This window comes from Nymphalis io, chromosome 3 (assembly GCF_905147045.1).
Source record: "Nymphalis io chromosome 3, ilAglIoxx1.1, whole genome shotgun sequence".
Classification (NCBI taxonomy): domain Eukaryota; kingdom Metazoa; phylum Arthropoda; class Insecta; order Lepidoptera; family Nymphalidae; genus Nymphalis; species Nymphalis io.
Genome location: NC_065890.1, coordinates 7,584,770 through 7,598,223, shown reverse-complemented (window position 1 = coordinate 7,598,223; position 13,454 = coordinate 7,584,770). Strand labels below are relative to the sequence as shown.

The window sequence follows — 13,454 nt, the reverse complement described above, 5'->3', positions numbered from 1 at the left end:
GTTGCCAAATAAAAAGGAAATTTAAACATATAAATATTAAATTTAAATGCAAAATATATACATGATATATATATACAACGTGACAAGTTTAATCGAAATGACTGCTTTTTACTTATTCATATCAATTGAGGATACCGATGAATATTTAAATCAAGCTGGCATTGAACTATGCCAAATTATGATAAAAATTGAATAGTTATTGTACTCAACGAATAGTTTGTTTCCAGTATTCTATAGTTGTGTGTATTGTTAATTAAATTTAGGAAACAGGTGGTTGTTTTAGATTTATGTTTGAAGTGTAAACAAATAAAATAACAATCTACTTTGAAATATTATCGAAATCTACTATAACTTATAACTTTTTGAGCCAAACTTGACCTAAACTAATTAATAAATATTGTTTCGAGAATGTTCATTCAGAAATTCTGAACAATATATAATTACAAATAAGACTATTCTACATTGTTGCTAATAAAAACTTTAAGACAAACTAAATAAATATAATTTTCTTTAATTGTGACACTTCGTTTTGTTTTTATTTTTTATGTATCAAGCTTGAACTGTTCAAATAATTATATTCTAATATGTTAATAATTGTAATTGGTAATGACATTGTGTTCAATACCCTTTTAGAACTAATAAGTAAAAATTTAATACAGTAAATATATTAATAATAATACTACAGCAGATCTAAAATACGTGAAACGGAGGGAAATAGATAAGTCTAGGGATACTTAGTAACATCGTATTACTTTAACTTAAACAGTAACTTTTTTAAGAGTCTACATATATTCCACATCCAACTCTGACATCATACAACAAGCAAGTTGATCCGGAATAAAAATGTGGTAATGAAATAAATCTAACAGCGCGCTGCGATAAAGTTCTTGAAGCGAGGAAATTACATTCTAACCATAATAAGTGAGAAGGAAGTCGTTTATGGAACTCACTGTCTCGATAAAATTACGATTTACCAGCGGCATGATCTAGTTCAACATCGAGAATCAATAGAAGACCACTCCAGCCCTGGACACTCCACCGAAAGCAAGAGTCCATGTGACTCTTGCTTTGCCAAAAAAAGGGTAAAATATAACTTAAATGATAGCTAATTTGTGGAACTGTAGAGTTTATATTCATTGATTATAAAAGTTCACAATCGCTGGAGAATACAACACGAGACTGAAATAGTACATCAAGAAAAAACTATGAGGAAAATTATATGTTACTAATGCAAGACACCGCACCGGTTTACAAGTAAGTTAGTAAGTAGTAGTAGTAAGTTAGTAACTAAGTTGCGGTGGCTGCTGCACAAGTACGAGTTCCAACCGCCTGTACATCAATCCGTAGTAGGTTCACAGTCCCTAGTTAGCCGTAAATGACATTTGTTTGTGCTCAAAAAAATAAATCCAAATGATATTAAAGTCAAAAAAGTTACTTTGAACCATTTGAGAAAAATTTAGTGTCGGGGCGATTGCCGATCTGCTTCATGTGTTAACATTAAAAATAATAATTTAGTTACGACTCTTCCATATCCTACTCTCGTACGTTAAGAGGTTGATTTGTATAATAATTTTATAATTTAATCACGTCTTTATATTAAAAATACAATTGTAGAAACCTTATTTTAAACTTTATTTAATATTAACGTAATTTATTAAAAAAAAAAGCTTTCATACCCGCAACTTTGACAGTTACTGTTAGAAGATTATTTCACATTTACAAAACGAAACGAGTTTATAATAAACTTTACAAGATTCGTGGTAACGACTAAACGTTCAGAATGCAATATATGTATTTGAATGTAATATGCGTGTAATTAAAAATAAAGGCAAACTCACGAACAATATTTTGGAAGATAGCGTGTCAAAACAAGTTATTAATCTAGAATCGCAGACATAATTGTTTCCTGCTTTATTGCCGCGTCTACGGTGCGGCCACTTTGATTAGAAGAATCTTATAGAAATTCGCAACATTGTATCATATCCTTTTACAAAACTTGTTTTCTTTTCAACTGATGACACTGTCATGTAACTTTCTATATTGTAGTTCTTTGTGTGTGATAAGTGATAAGTCGCGTTCGATTTATTTCACGTTGACGTTATAAGCTAAAAATATTTTTTTACTTCCCCCTTTTTTAAATAACCATTTCGAAATATTTCATAGTATATCATAAATATGAGTATATTCGTACTTCGTTTTTGTTTATTTTCTCCGTATTGTTGAACATAAAATATAAAATCATATTTAAAAAAATAATGCCTGAAAAATTTGGAATACTCAATATAAGTTATTAGACGTCCAGACGTGTGACTGTGTTACAATATTATACCAAATTATCGAAAAATTGTGCTGGAGAAACTAATTACAAACTATATATATCTTGTATAATTATATTATTTTATTTATATTTTTAATATAAATATAAAAAATAAATTATTTATATGTGTATTATTTACATTAAGGACGTAAATAATAATACACAAATTTTAAAATAAGTAATGTACAAATCGTGCCCGTGTGGAAACGTGGCAAGGATGCTAGCGAGCGAAAAATGAGCCAGCCGTCCTGTCATTAATGAAGGCAATAACGTTCAATTACATTTATTTATGTATTTAGTATAATTTGAACGTACCAACCACCAAAAAGCCTAACACAAACCAGCCTTATGAAATTATTTTCCATTAGTCTTCAAATAGGTCATGTATGTATGTGGATACAATAAATTTCACTTATTTTTTTTATTTAATTAAAAAGTATTAACAATGAGAAATCTTATTATTCTCCTTATTCAGAATATTTTAAGAATTCATTAAAAAAAAGATGTGTAGTTTTTATGTTCGTATTTTTGCAAACTTAATTAATATATCAAATCATTAACAAAATCAGTTTAGTTTATGTTTCGTAAACATTTTATAAACACAGTAAAAATGTAGTACAAAGCAATAAATATTTTATATAAAATGTTCAAATATTTAAGTGCTAACTATTGACTTCAGAACCGAAACAAATGGTTAATTGAGTGGCTCAATTATGTCATAGAGCGTTATCACTTATAACCTTTGTCACTTTAAAGTCTAAAGACAAAAGTTTCTACATTTTTTGTCACTACACGTAAAATGACAAGAAAGGCCTTCATCAATCGACACACACGCAACACAAACGCATCTTCTAAAACATTACATTACTAAGTATGCGTTACTAAAATAATAAATGATGTTATTGACATGACTCCAAGAGACAAATAAATACACATTTATAGAAAAAGAGCGTTCTCTTTTGCAGAAAGATCAAAATAAACGCGTGGATTACCAGAATGAAATTGTTCTCACACTAGTATACATTGCATATTTGAGGCTTCAAATTACAAACTATTATTCAAACTAACTCAAATAGTACTTTAACTATTTCACTTCTTTAATTAGGCCATCAATTTGTAGTTTGTAGAGGCATCTAATTTTAACTTCTTAAATTATTTTCCATAAAGTCACAAGACAGTTATATGAAATTTATATATTTATAAGAATAATATAATGTATGACCGAAACAAATTCAACAGAATTGTTGCGTAATATTTGTGATTAGTTCGTTAATATACTTGTATAACATGTGGTTGATTTATCAACAAGAGAAGGTAGAGTGACTTAGACCCAAACGTGGAAATTTTGATGTTTTTTTAAAGTACAGACTTAATTACGTAAACTGTAATGTATTTGACATTCTACATACATATATACCATATTATAAATACTTTCCTGTGTACGAACATGGGTGTATTAAATAGCAAATAAATTAAAAAGATTTATTTATGTTTATACACAATCACAAAATCAAAACTTTTTAAACTTGTATTATTGAAAATACAAATTTGAATAGCAACATAAAAAAAATACGCAAATTATCAAAATGATTGATTCGATAAAGAAACTGACAATGACGTAGAAAACGTTTGTTTTTTTTTTTGTTTTTGCTCACTTAACAAGATTTTACCTAAAATGGCTTATATTATTATTAACATATACACGATGAAAGCAAAATGTGATAAAATAATAATATGGTAAAATTAATAAAACTAAGATACTTTTGATAGTAAAAATAAAAACACAAGTGTTTAACAATCTCCAATAAACCTTTTGTAATCGCTGATACGTACTGTTGAGATTGTGACTTATTGTCTGATGACTTTTTTCTTATCTTCTTACCCGGCGTGGTCACGCTCATCTTGCCCTGCATCCCCCTCCATGTGTCTCCCAGTTGGAGGTCACAGGACTCAATTCTACAGAAGCAGCAAACAAAACGAACTATTATTATGTATATTGCGACTAATTACAATTGACCTACCTATCATACGTTTTAAACTTCATATACGAGTTCTATATAGTTATGATGCTGCATTTTCTCAGTCTAGTAGCCAGTTCTTTATCGTAGTAATCATTTTAATTAAATCAATCAAATTTAGTTGCATTGCACGGTTGAACACTTTTGCCCCAAATCCATTGACCTTGTCGGAAGTAATACACAGTATACACTAAGATAAGCAAATAAATGATAATTTCAATCATCTTTGACACTTTAAAATTACAGATGTAGGTAACACTTCAAATAATAATCAATGAATAACACTGACAGCACAGGATATTAACATTATTCAGTTCCTCGTTGTGTATAGCGCCTACGTACCAACCTAGTGGTAACTGAGCGTAATATTTTATTGTTCTATTCTACTGTTATCTTGTTCATTTTGAATGTATTATTTGTGTGCATCAATGTACAAAAAAAAAACATCGAAATCTAAAAACTATACAATTTTTATTTCAACCAATGTATTCTACCGTGTAGCCCTTGATCGTGTACTGTATAGTACATCATATTATATAATGATAATACTAATTCTATAAAATGTTAAAAATGTCTTCTCTCTTTGTTCTAGATATGTCTCCTTAATTAGCTCATAATAAAATAACAAGTAAGTTATCAATTAGGTACATTTAGAATCATTACGGAACAGCTATCAAGCAAAAGTTATGTTCAAGTCGACGATACCCATACCGAATGCCAAGTACAGAATAGCTTAATGCGAAAGAGGGACAAAGATATAACGACGCCTACCGAGGAGCCCCACAACGCAACCTCACTGTGACGGGCGACCGCGCAACCTTGAAATAATAATGCTCGGAATAACAACGCGCTATAAGAGTGACCAAAAATATAAATATTTAGTTATATGAAAAAAAAAATTAAAACATCATACAAAATATAATATATCTAGCAGTCAACTTGCAAAAAACACAGAAAAAATATTTTAGATTTAGCTGTTTGTAAAGATATGATTCATTGAGTCGATATTTTTTTTACTTTCACTTCTTGATAATGCAATGTGCCGTCGCCATTTAATGTTATTATTGTTATTTATAATGAAAATAAGTTTATATGTTTCAAATATAAAATCATAAAATAATCTTCTCGCAAATAAATCATTGACTTACACTACACTTATTAATAATATAGCCTTCCCGCTCTCGTACAACATTTTAAGCTCTACATCATTAAATATAAGGCAGTCTATGCACGTATTAGGGGAAATTGCTTTAAATTTTTATAAATTAAATGATATTTTGGCTTTCCTGGCTACAACGACATATATTAATATAGCTTAAATTAGTTATAACAAATTGTAATCATTAAGAATGTCTCTTTAGTGACGTCCATTTAAATGGATATTTTAAATTAAAAATATTATAAAAAAATAAATTCAGCCAGATATAAGTAGCTTCAATTAGTATATCCTAACAAAATAACATAAGTTATTGTGTCTGAATTGTAGCTTTTATGACAAACCGTAGTTAGAAAGTTAGCAATATTTACACTGCCGTGTCTCGGAAAGCATGTAAAGTCGTCTGATCCTGCAGCTGAACTGTGTCCGGTAGCTTAAGATTTGGTGCCCCATCGGGCTATAAGAGTGACGGAATAGAGTGTACTAGGGTTGGACACACTCATGCACTACAATAATATGTCCTGTGCTGCTGTGGCTAGTATCCCTTGAAAATGATCCCCGTGACCGACATCGACCTGAAGGACATGATCGTAAGATGTTAAACACAAAACCGAACCAAAAATTTATGAAACTTATATTAATGTTAACCACATTGGAGTTTTTAACGAAATTTTATATTGATTAAATTCGTAAAACTCATTCTTAATTGTATTTCACTTAAATGCATAGAATTATTGATTTAATCGAAAGTCATAACAAAAGAATAAATAGAAAATGTCAACTCATATTTACCCGTTGCATATATTACAACATGACTCACCATTTTTGGTACGAATAGACGTCTGAATAACATTATAAGCTAACGATATTTGTATTTGTAATAAATAAGTAAAAACAATAACGAATATTCTTCTACGTTGTTTATCGATAATATAAATCAATTTCGTAATGCTCGTCAATCGATCCATTTCAACCTGTCCGCAATCCGTATTCATTTTTCACAGTAAACACATAAAATGATATCAGTAAATTATTACAGATGTTTATAAATGTTGAATATTGCAAGTTGTACAAAACGCATAATATAATGTGCAACATTGTTTCGTTTGCTATGTGTTGAATGTAACCCTACTTTCTGCATTGCACAACACGGACTCGACAAAGATATTTGATTTATCGTTCAGCCATTCAATAGCCACTTAATTTCTTCGATCCATTTAGAACAACTTGGACGAGTTTCGTTATCGTTAGGTAAGTTGTTCTGCGTATGTCCGAGAAGATTCCTAGCCTATAAAACAAGATTTTAGGTATCACACACTTATATACCTACTATGCTCACTTATATACTTACTCACATATTCTACCCGCCAAACAGAAATACTTAGTATTATTGTGTCCCAGTATGTAGTGAGCCATTATAATTATAGGTATAAGAGGCATAATATCTTAGTTCCCAAGGTTGGTGGCGCATTGAGGGTTGTAGTAATGTTTAATATTTGTTACAGCGCCAATGTTTATGGGCGGTACTGAACACTTACCATCGGTTGACTCGATTGATATTATATTTGAATACGAAACAAGATATAAACGCGTAGATTAGATGCGTTCATTTTGCATTACAAAATTGTATCGACTTGTATATGTGTTTACAAATGTCTGCAACTGTTCAGTATTTTGTCCCGTCTTTGAAGCAGAACTGCATTCCAAGTAAAAAACAGTTAAGACGATTACAATTTACTTAAGCCCTAACTTAACTGTCATTATAGAAGATCATTATATCTTATCTTCCTGTGCAAATATATAATCTTTACCAGCTTTACCTAGACCCTAATCGTCACGTTTATTAATTTTAGCCTTTATATATATTCGCTATTTTTATACAGCCTAGCCTTTATATATAGTTACATATAGACACAGATACAACCATCTCAGTTATTATTATATAGCTATATGTGATTTTAACGTAACTACCAATCAATCATGAATATTTTCTATGATTATGGTAGCTTGATACGAATTGGGATTATGATTTTTTTATGTAAACATATATTTGGCGCGCCTTGGGGGTAAAACACGTTTACCGTGATGGCAAACGACATGACGCTGTCTTATGCCTTCATGCCTCTGCTGACTTATTCTCTCGCCCTTGTGTGTGCGTGGCGTCTATACTACATACTTCGAACTATATATTATGATAATAAGAAAAATATATGTATTTCTTTAATGAAGCACTACATTTGTAATATTTTTTTACGATTACTACTAGTTAATTAAATTAATTTTATAATTTCTATTTAATATAGACAAAGACGATAAAAATAGTCGTAGACTTAAATTTATTCTATAAATTAGTGCTAAAGCCCCAACGTTGGGAAATCTTTTAACTAATAAGACTTGAAACTTACAATATTTAAAATTTCATTATGATTATTTTGCTCATGATACTCGATAAATACAATACAGTTTAATGAAAACTTTCGAATGTGATTAAAATGTCCGCTGATTGAAAGTTGATTGCCGTTTTGTTACGGCATTGCATTGACGGTAAAATCAGTTAAGTGCGGACCGACCTCTTGCACCGTGTTCTGTATCATATTGAAAATTGACAACAATCACGTATTTCTTAGGAATCAAATTAATATTTACATCTATGCTATATATACATACATTATAGGTACAGTAATAAGAACGTCTGTTTAAAATATTATTTTCATTGAAGCATATAAAAAGTTTATGTTAAAAAAACTATAATTAAAGCCTGCCTTCAAATTATTACTAATATTTATTACTACTCCTTACTTAAAACACTTTCCCTTCAATTAAGCGTTAAGATATTAGTAGGAATAGTCTAGTGCAGAATCGAACCAGCTACTTTTTAATCGCTAGGCGTTACGTAATGCATTGAGCTATTGAAGCTTAATTTATCTATATATATATATATATATATATATATATATATATATATATATATATATATATATATATATATTCTAATATGATAACTTATTTGGTTGACCATGGGTAACGACGTCATGTTACTTTACAGAGAGCACTTTTAATAGTTCATTTTTTACCATATATGGTGAACAAAAAGTATGGGCCAGACTATGCCAAGTTGCAATCGATTGTGGAGCTTGACTGACATAGAACGAAAAGACACAAATATTTGAAGGTCGCATAATCTTTATATATGGAAAAATCTAGTATAACTATTATTTTAGCTAGAAAGTATCTCGATATTGACGTTAAGTATGTTCCTTTTACGTTTAAAGGAAAAATTTGAAAAACCTCGCATATGTATGTATACAATGTATTTTTTTAATGCAAATATTTTTATGTATAAGGGATAATAATTACCTGAGCATTATAATTTTTTTTATAGAATAGGAAAGCGGACGAGCATATGGGCCACCTGATGGTAAGTGGTCACCAAACGCCCTTAGACATTGGCATTGTAAGAAACGTCAACCATCGCTTACATAGCCAATGCGCCACCAACCTTGGGAACTAAGGTTTTATGTCCCTTGTGCCTGTAATTACACTCGCTCACTCACCCTTCAAACCGGAACACAACAATATCAAGTATTAATGTTTTGCGGTATAATATCTGATGAGTGGGTGGTACCTACACAGACGAGCTTGCACAAAGCCCTACCACCAGAAATTAAACGGTAGCTCTCCTATTCCTATCCTATACGTGGAAATTTCTAGCCGAGGTTATCAATATGGTCTTTATTAGCTTCGACGATTTTAATAGTTATTATTATTTTATTGAATATATTAAAAGATATCATGGAAATTTCCACGAGAAAAATCTCTATATAATTATTCGTCATTTGTGTGAATATATCAATAACATCAACCACTAAGGCCACTAAGGCTAGAATATATATACCGTTTGCCTATCTAGCAAGCAAGGAAAATCTGTTTATAGATATAATAAACCAAATCCAATAGTACCCTTGAGTAGGTGTAAAAATCTGAATTAGCTTTTTAAATATAAGTGTACATGCAAACTATCGAAATCAGTTTCATTTTTTTTTTATCAAGAATGTGAAGCTTCGTAATGGAATAATTAAAAAACACTCCTTCAATCTTCAGTTAACTACTACAAAAACAAACAATGATCATAAAGTACGTTAGTAAGCATGTTGCTTTAAATTTTCTTATTTAACTGTATAGGTATATAATAAAATTTCATTTCAGATACTTAAATCACAAAATATGTGCATGCATTTCGTTAAGGATCATATTGCGTTTTTCAAATATCACGAGACTTAACAAAATGCTCGCTTACTCATATTTACCTTGAAAACGAATTAACGACAGCCACATCTATATCATAAAAAAAATCTGCGAGTCCCTCAACCTCAGAATCCGGTGTAAGCGAGGGAGGTAGAGTGGCCGTCGGTGAGGCTCCATCGGCAGAGTGACCCGCGCAATTGAAGAGCACAGGTTCCGCCTGCACCATGGGCAACATGGCTTATTTCCAAAAACTTACACTACCACAGTTATCACAACGAAAACCTCCATAAATAAACTTGAAACACAATTTATATCTGCATCCAAACACACACTGCATTGCGCCACGCTTGCCGCGACGCTATTATCCAAGCAGATTTTTGATTGAACGCAATTTTAGTAGTTCTTAGATATTTAATGTAATTGAATGGACATTTGTAATGTTAAATCATTAGAACATGCAACCACTTTATTACGCAGCTAATAAAGTATTGTATAATTGTAATTTCCTATCGATACTTGTGCGAAACGTTCGCTACAAAACGATGATGAAAGTCAACTGAAAGACGAGACATACATATACATACATCCTTGTCTACTTCACAAGTTATCAACACGGCGCTGTGCGGCGCGGCAGCAGCAACGCGATACGACACGCAATGACGACGGCGCGGGGCGTCTGCTGCGAACTGGCTGAAGTCTGAACCATATCGCTGCTGTAGTCACACCTACGTCATTTCCATCTAAGCAAAACTCTCTCGATCTCGCTCGCTGACGCGACGGCTACATTACGCTGTGACGATTAAGACCGAAGGTAAACGAAAGAATATTATTGGAATTCAGATAAACAAATTTATCTATTAACTAACCATCTATTAAATGTAAACTATATAATTAATCAAAAAAAAGTTGATTGAGTGCGAATATTACTACAAAACAGGGTGATTTTAGAAATGATTCATAAATATTACTCAAACCCTTAAATAATCCCATTAAATATTATTCTTGAACTTTAATCCTGTTCAAAGGCATCGTTATCGTATTTACTAAAGGTAAACCAGTCTCCACGTAACGAAAGCGAAGCTAGCTATGGGTAGATATCTATAGACATGAAAGTGAAATGGAACAGTATTCGTGTCAAGTGCACAATTTAGATAACAAGGTCAACGTATTGCATAACTTATTTTAGTATTATTGCTCATTCGAGATTCTTATATTTATTAAATTGAACAATTCGCATACAAGCGAAATTATACGATATATATTGAAAAAATTAAGCCACTCAAAATTAAGTAGTTTATTTTTATTTTTATCTTCAGTAAAGGATTTAATATTATTTACAATTTAGAACGACCTTATTAAGGTTTTATTTACACAAGCAAAAAATATTTTATTTTAAACTTCTTGTTAAATATTCAACTGTCTCCCTAAAGAAAATAAAATAAATATATGACTTTTATTATGAAATAAAAGTAGCAACGTAAACAAAGTGTAACGAATAAAGAAGTAGTAGAGGAAGAGCAAGCACGCGCGGCGTGTGCAGATATCGGTGCAGGCGGCCCCGCGGATCTGTGTCAGTGGGTCACGGCAATGACGTGGCACACGGCCGCGGCGAGCCGCGCACTTCATTCTAATTCCGCTTCGCCGGTGTCTTCTCACTACTAGCTATTTACACCCTAATATGTTAACCTGTCAAATTGGCACGTCGACGAACAACTACACTTACGACGTTACGAGCCTAACAAAGTCACAATTGACAATGACCAACTAAAAGGCGACCTTGTATTCACGTAACAGAAAATAATATCAGATTTGTAAATCATTGTGAATAACTCGAGAAATTGATGAAATATAAAGCATAAAAAAGCTACTCAATTTAATAATTATTTTCCTGATATTTTTCTTTCATTCTTATCTAATCAACGTGAAGCAATCTTTATAAAAGTTGTGACTACAATTTCAATTGGCAAAGATATATTTATAATAATAAAGCAATTGTCATTATATCTATTTATAAGCTATATTATGTACAAGCGACGAACATTAAATATAATATTAAAAATATTTAAGCGTTACGTACGACACTAATACCAAAGAATGAGTTCTTGTCTCCGGGGAAAATCCTTAATATAATGCAATGAAACGAGTGATGAGAATAAGTGGTGAGCATATTGTTATGGGACCAAGTATTAAAAGAATAACAAAATCAATCTTCTTAGATAACAGAGTACAGTGTTATTTGTTTTTTAAATCTATTAAATGTTAGATGACTTGTACCTTTAAAATCATTTTACCAATTATTTACAATTATAAATTGTAAGTTTTATAGAAGATAATTAAAGGAAAAGAAAGGATTTCCTTGTGCAAAACTTTTTTTCAGCGCCATAAAAACATATTGTAGACATTTACGATGACGTTACTTATCATTGCTTGTCAATACCGTTTCACAAGTCATGATTGCGTTAATGCTGCTTCGTTGAAACAGTTGATTCCATGAATAAAACAACCACGATCAAAAGTATTCAATTAGTCATTGGTATTTCTATATGCTTAAACTGAATTAAATGCATCGTTTACTCATTTTGTTACTGGACCAGGAAAAAAAAATGGAACAAGGGCACAACTTTATGTTCTATTTTCAAAAATTTCTGCCATTGTTCTTCGTAAATTATTGTTCATATAATTTGTAATATAAGTGTAAATATGTATAAAGTTGTTATAGATAATATTACTAATATATATTTTTTTGTTTGGTTGTATTCCAAAACTGGCTAAGGGTGTTTATATACATATATCCTTAGGATATAATTATGTTTTTTGTGAAATCACATCAAAAAGTTCGATTAAAATCTAATATGTTCTTTCTGATGCGAGCACAGATGTTTCAGAAAGTATGTAATAACTTTGAAATGTAGCATATAATAAACGAACAGAGTGTGTAAAATACTCATTGTGTACACGTGAATGCAACAAATTCAGGACAAAATAAAGCAGAATTGGTGGGAGTTTCGACTACGCAGGTAGCTTTACACGTGTCGTAAGACAGGGTGCAATACGCCTACACCTTCGCTCTGATTGGCGTACCCTCTCCGTACTTATGCACCCATTTTCCGTTTTTTTACAGTTGATATGGAAATTATTTTATGAATATACTGGAAAATGCCAGTACAAAGATTTTGGTTACGATATGAAGAAGATATCAAATAAACATTTTTTATACAGTTACTACCGTAAAATCTCACTCGGAATCACATCACAAGGAATAATATTTGTGGTCAAAAAAATAATGTTTAAACCAACAAAGTTAAAAGAATAATCGGTAACAAAATATATTTTAATAGAATTGCACTATCTTAAGTGCATTGCATTTAAACAGTTTAATCAGCTTAATGTGTGACTTTTTACAATGCTCTGCTTGATGTGAAGAAGTTAGTCGAAATGGAATCGGAGTCGAAAGTGTCAAATTTTAAACTCAAATGTTATTGTAAGAAATAAATATATATATTGTGTCTACTCGCACAGTTTTAAAGTCGACGACGGTTTTATTTTTTCGTATATTTAACAAACTTTTATCAGATCATCCTGAAACGTCATTTTAAATTTGCAATTCAATTGACAATTTACTAAGAATTTTTATATTTAAATATTTAAATCCATAAAAAATTCCCTAGTTTTTAAAATAAGGAATTTTTTTAATCGTATTTTAAAACAAGTCATTTTT

The 13,454-nt window shown here is 30.8% G+C and overlaps 1 protein-coding gene across 12 annotated transcripts in view; it reads right to left on the bottom strand.

Moving 5' to 3' along the window:
• Positions 1–13,454, bottom strand: part of LOC126781084 (uncharacterized) — a 46,080-nt gene that overhangs the window by 19,420 nt on the left and 13,206 nt on the right. For 2 of the 12 annotated variants that reach the window (XM_050505894.1, XM_050505896.1), the window contains exons 1-2: positions 9,799–10,325; positions 4,151–4,273 (exon numbers count right to left, since the gene is read on the bottom strand). The exons of 1 other annotated variant lie outside the window; for it this stretch is intronic. In XM_050505894.1, coding sequence (XP_050361851.1) covers positions 4,151–4,273; positions 9,799–9,971 — 296 coding nt within the window. In that variant the 5' untranslated portion in view covers positions 9,972–10,325. Of the gene's footprint in view, positions 1–4,150; positions 4,274–9,798; positions 10,328–13,454 lie in introns of those variants that run through there. 9 more of the 12 variants (XM_050505898.1, XM_050505900.1, XM_050505895.1 and 6 more) reach the window with 8 other exon arrangements.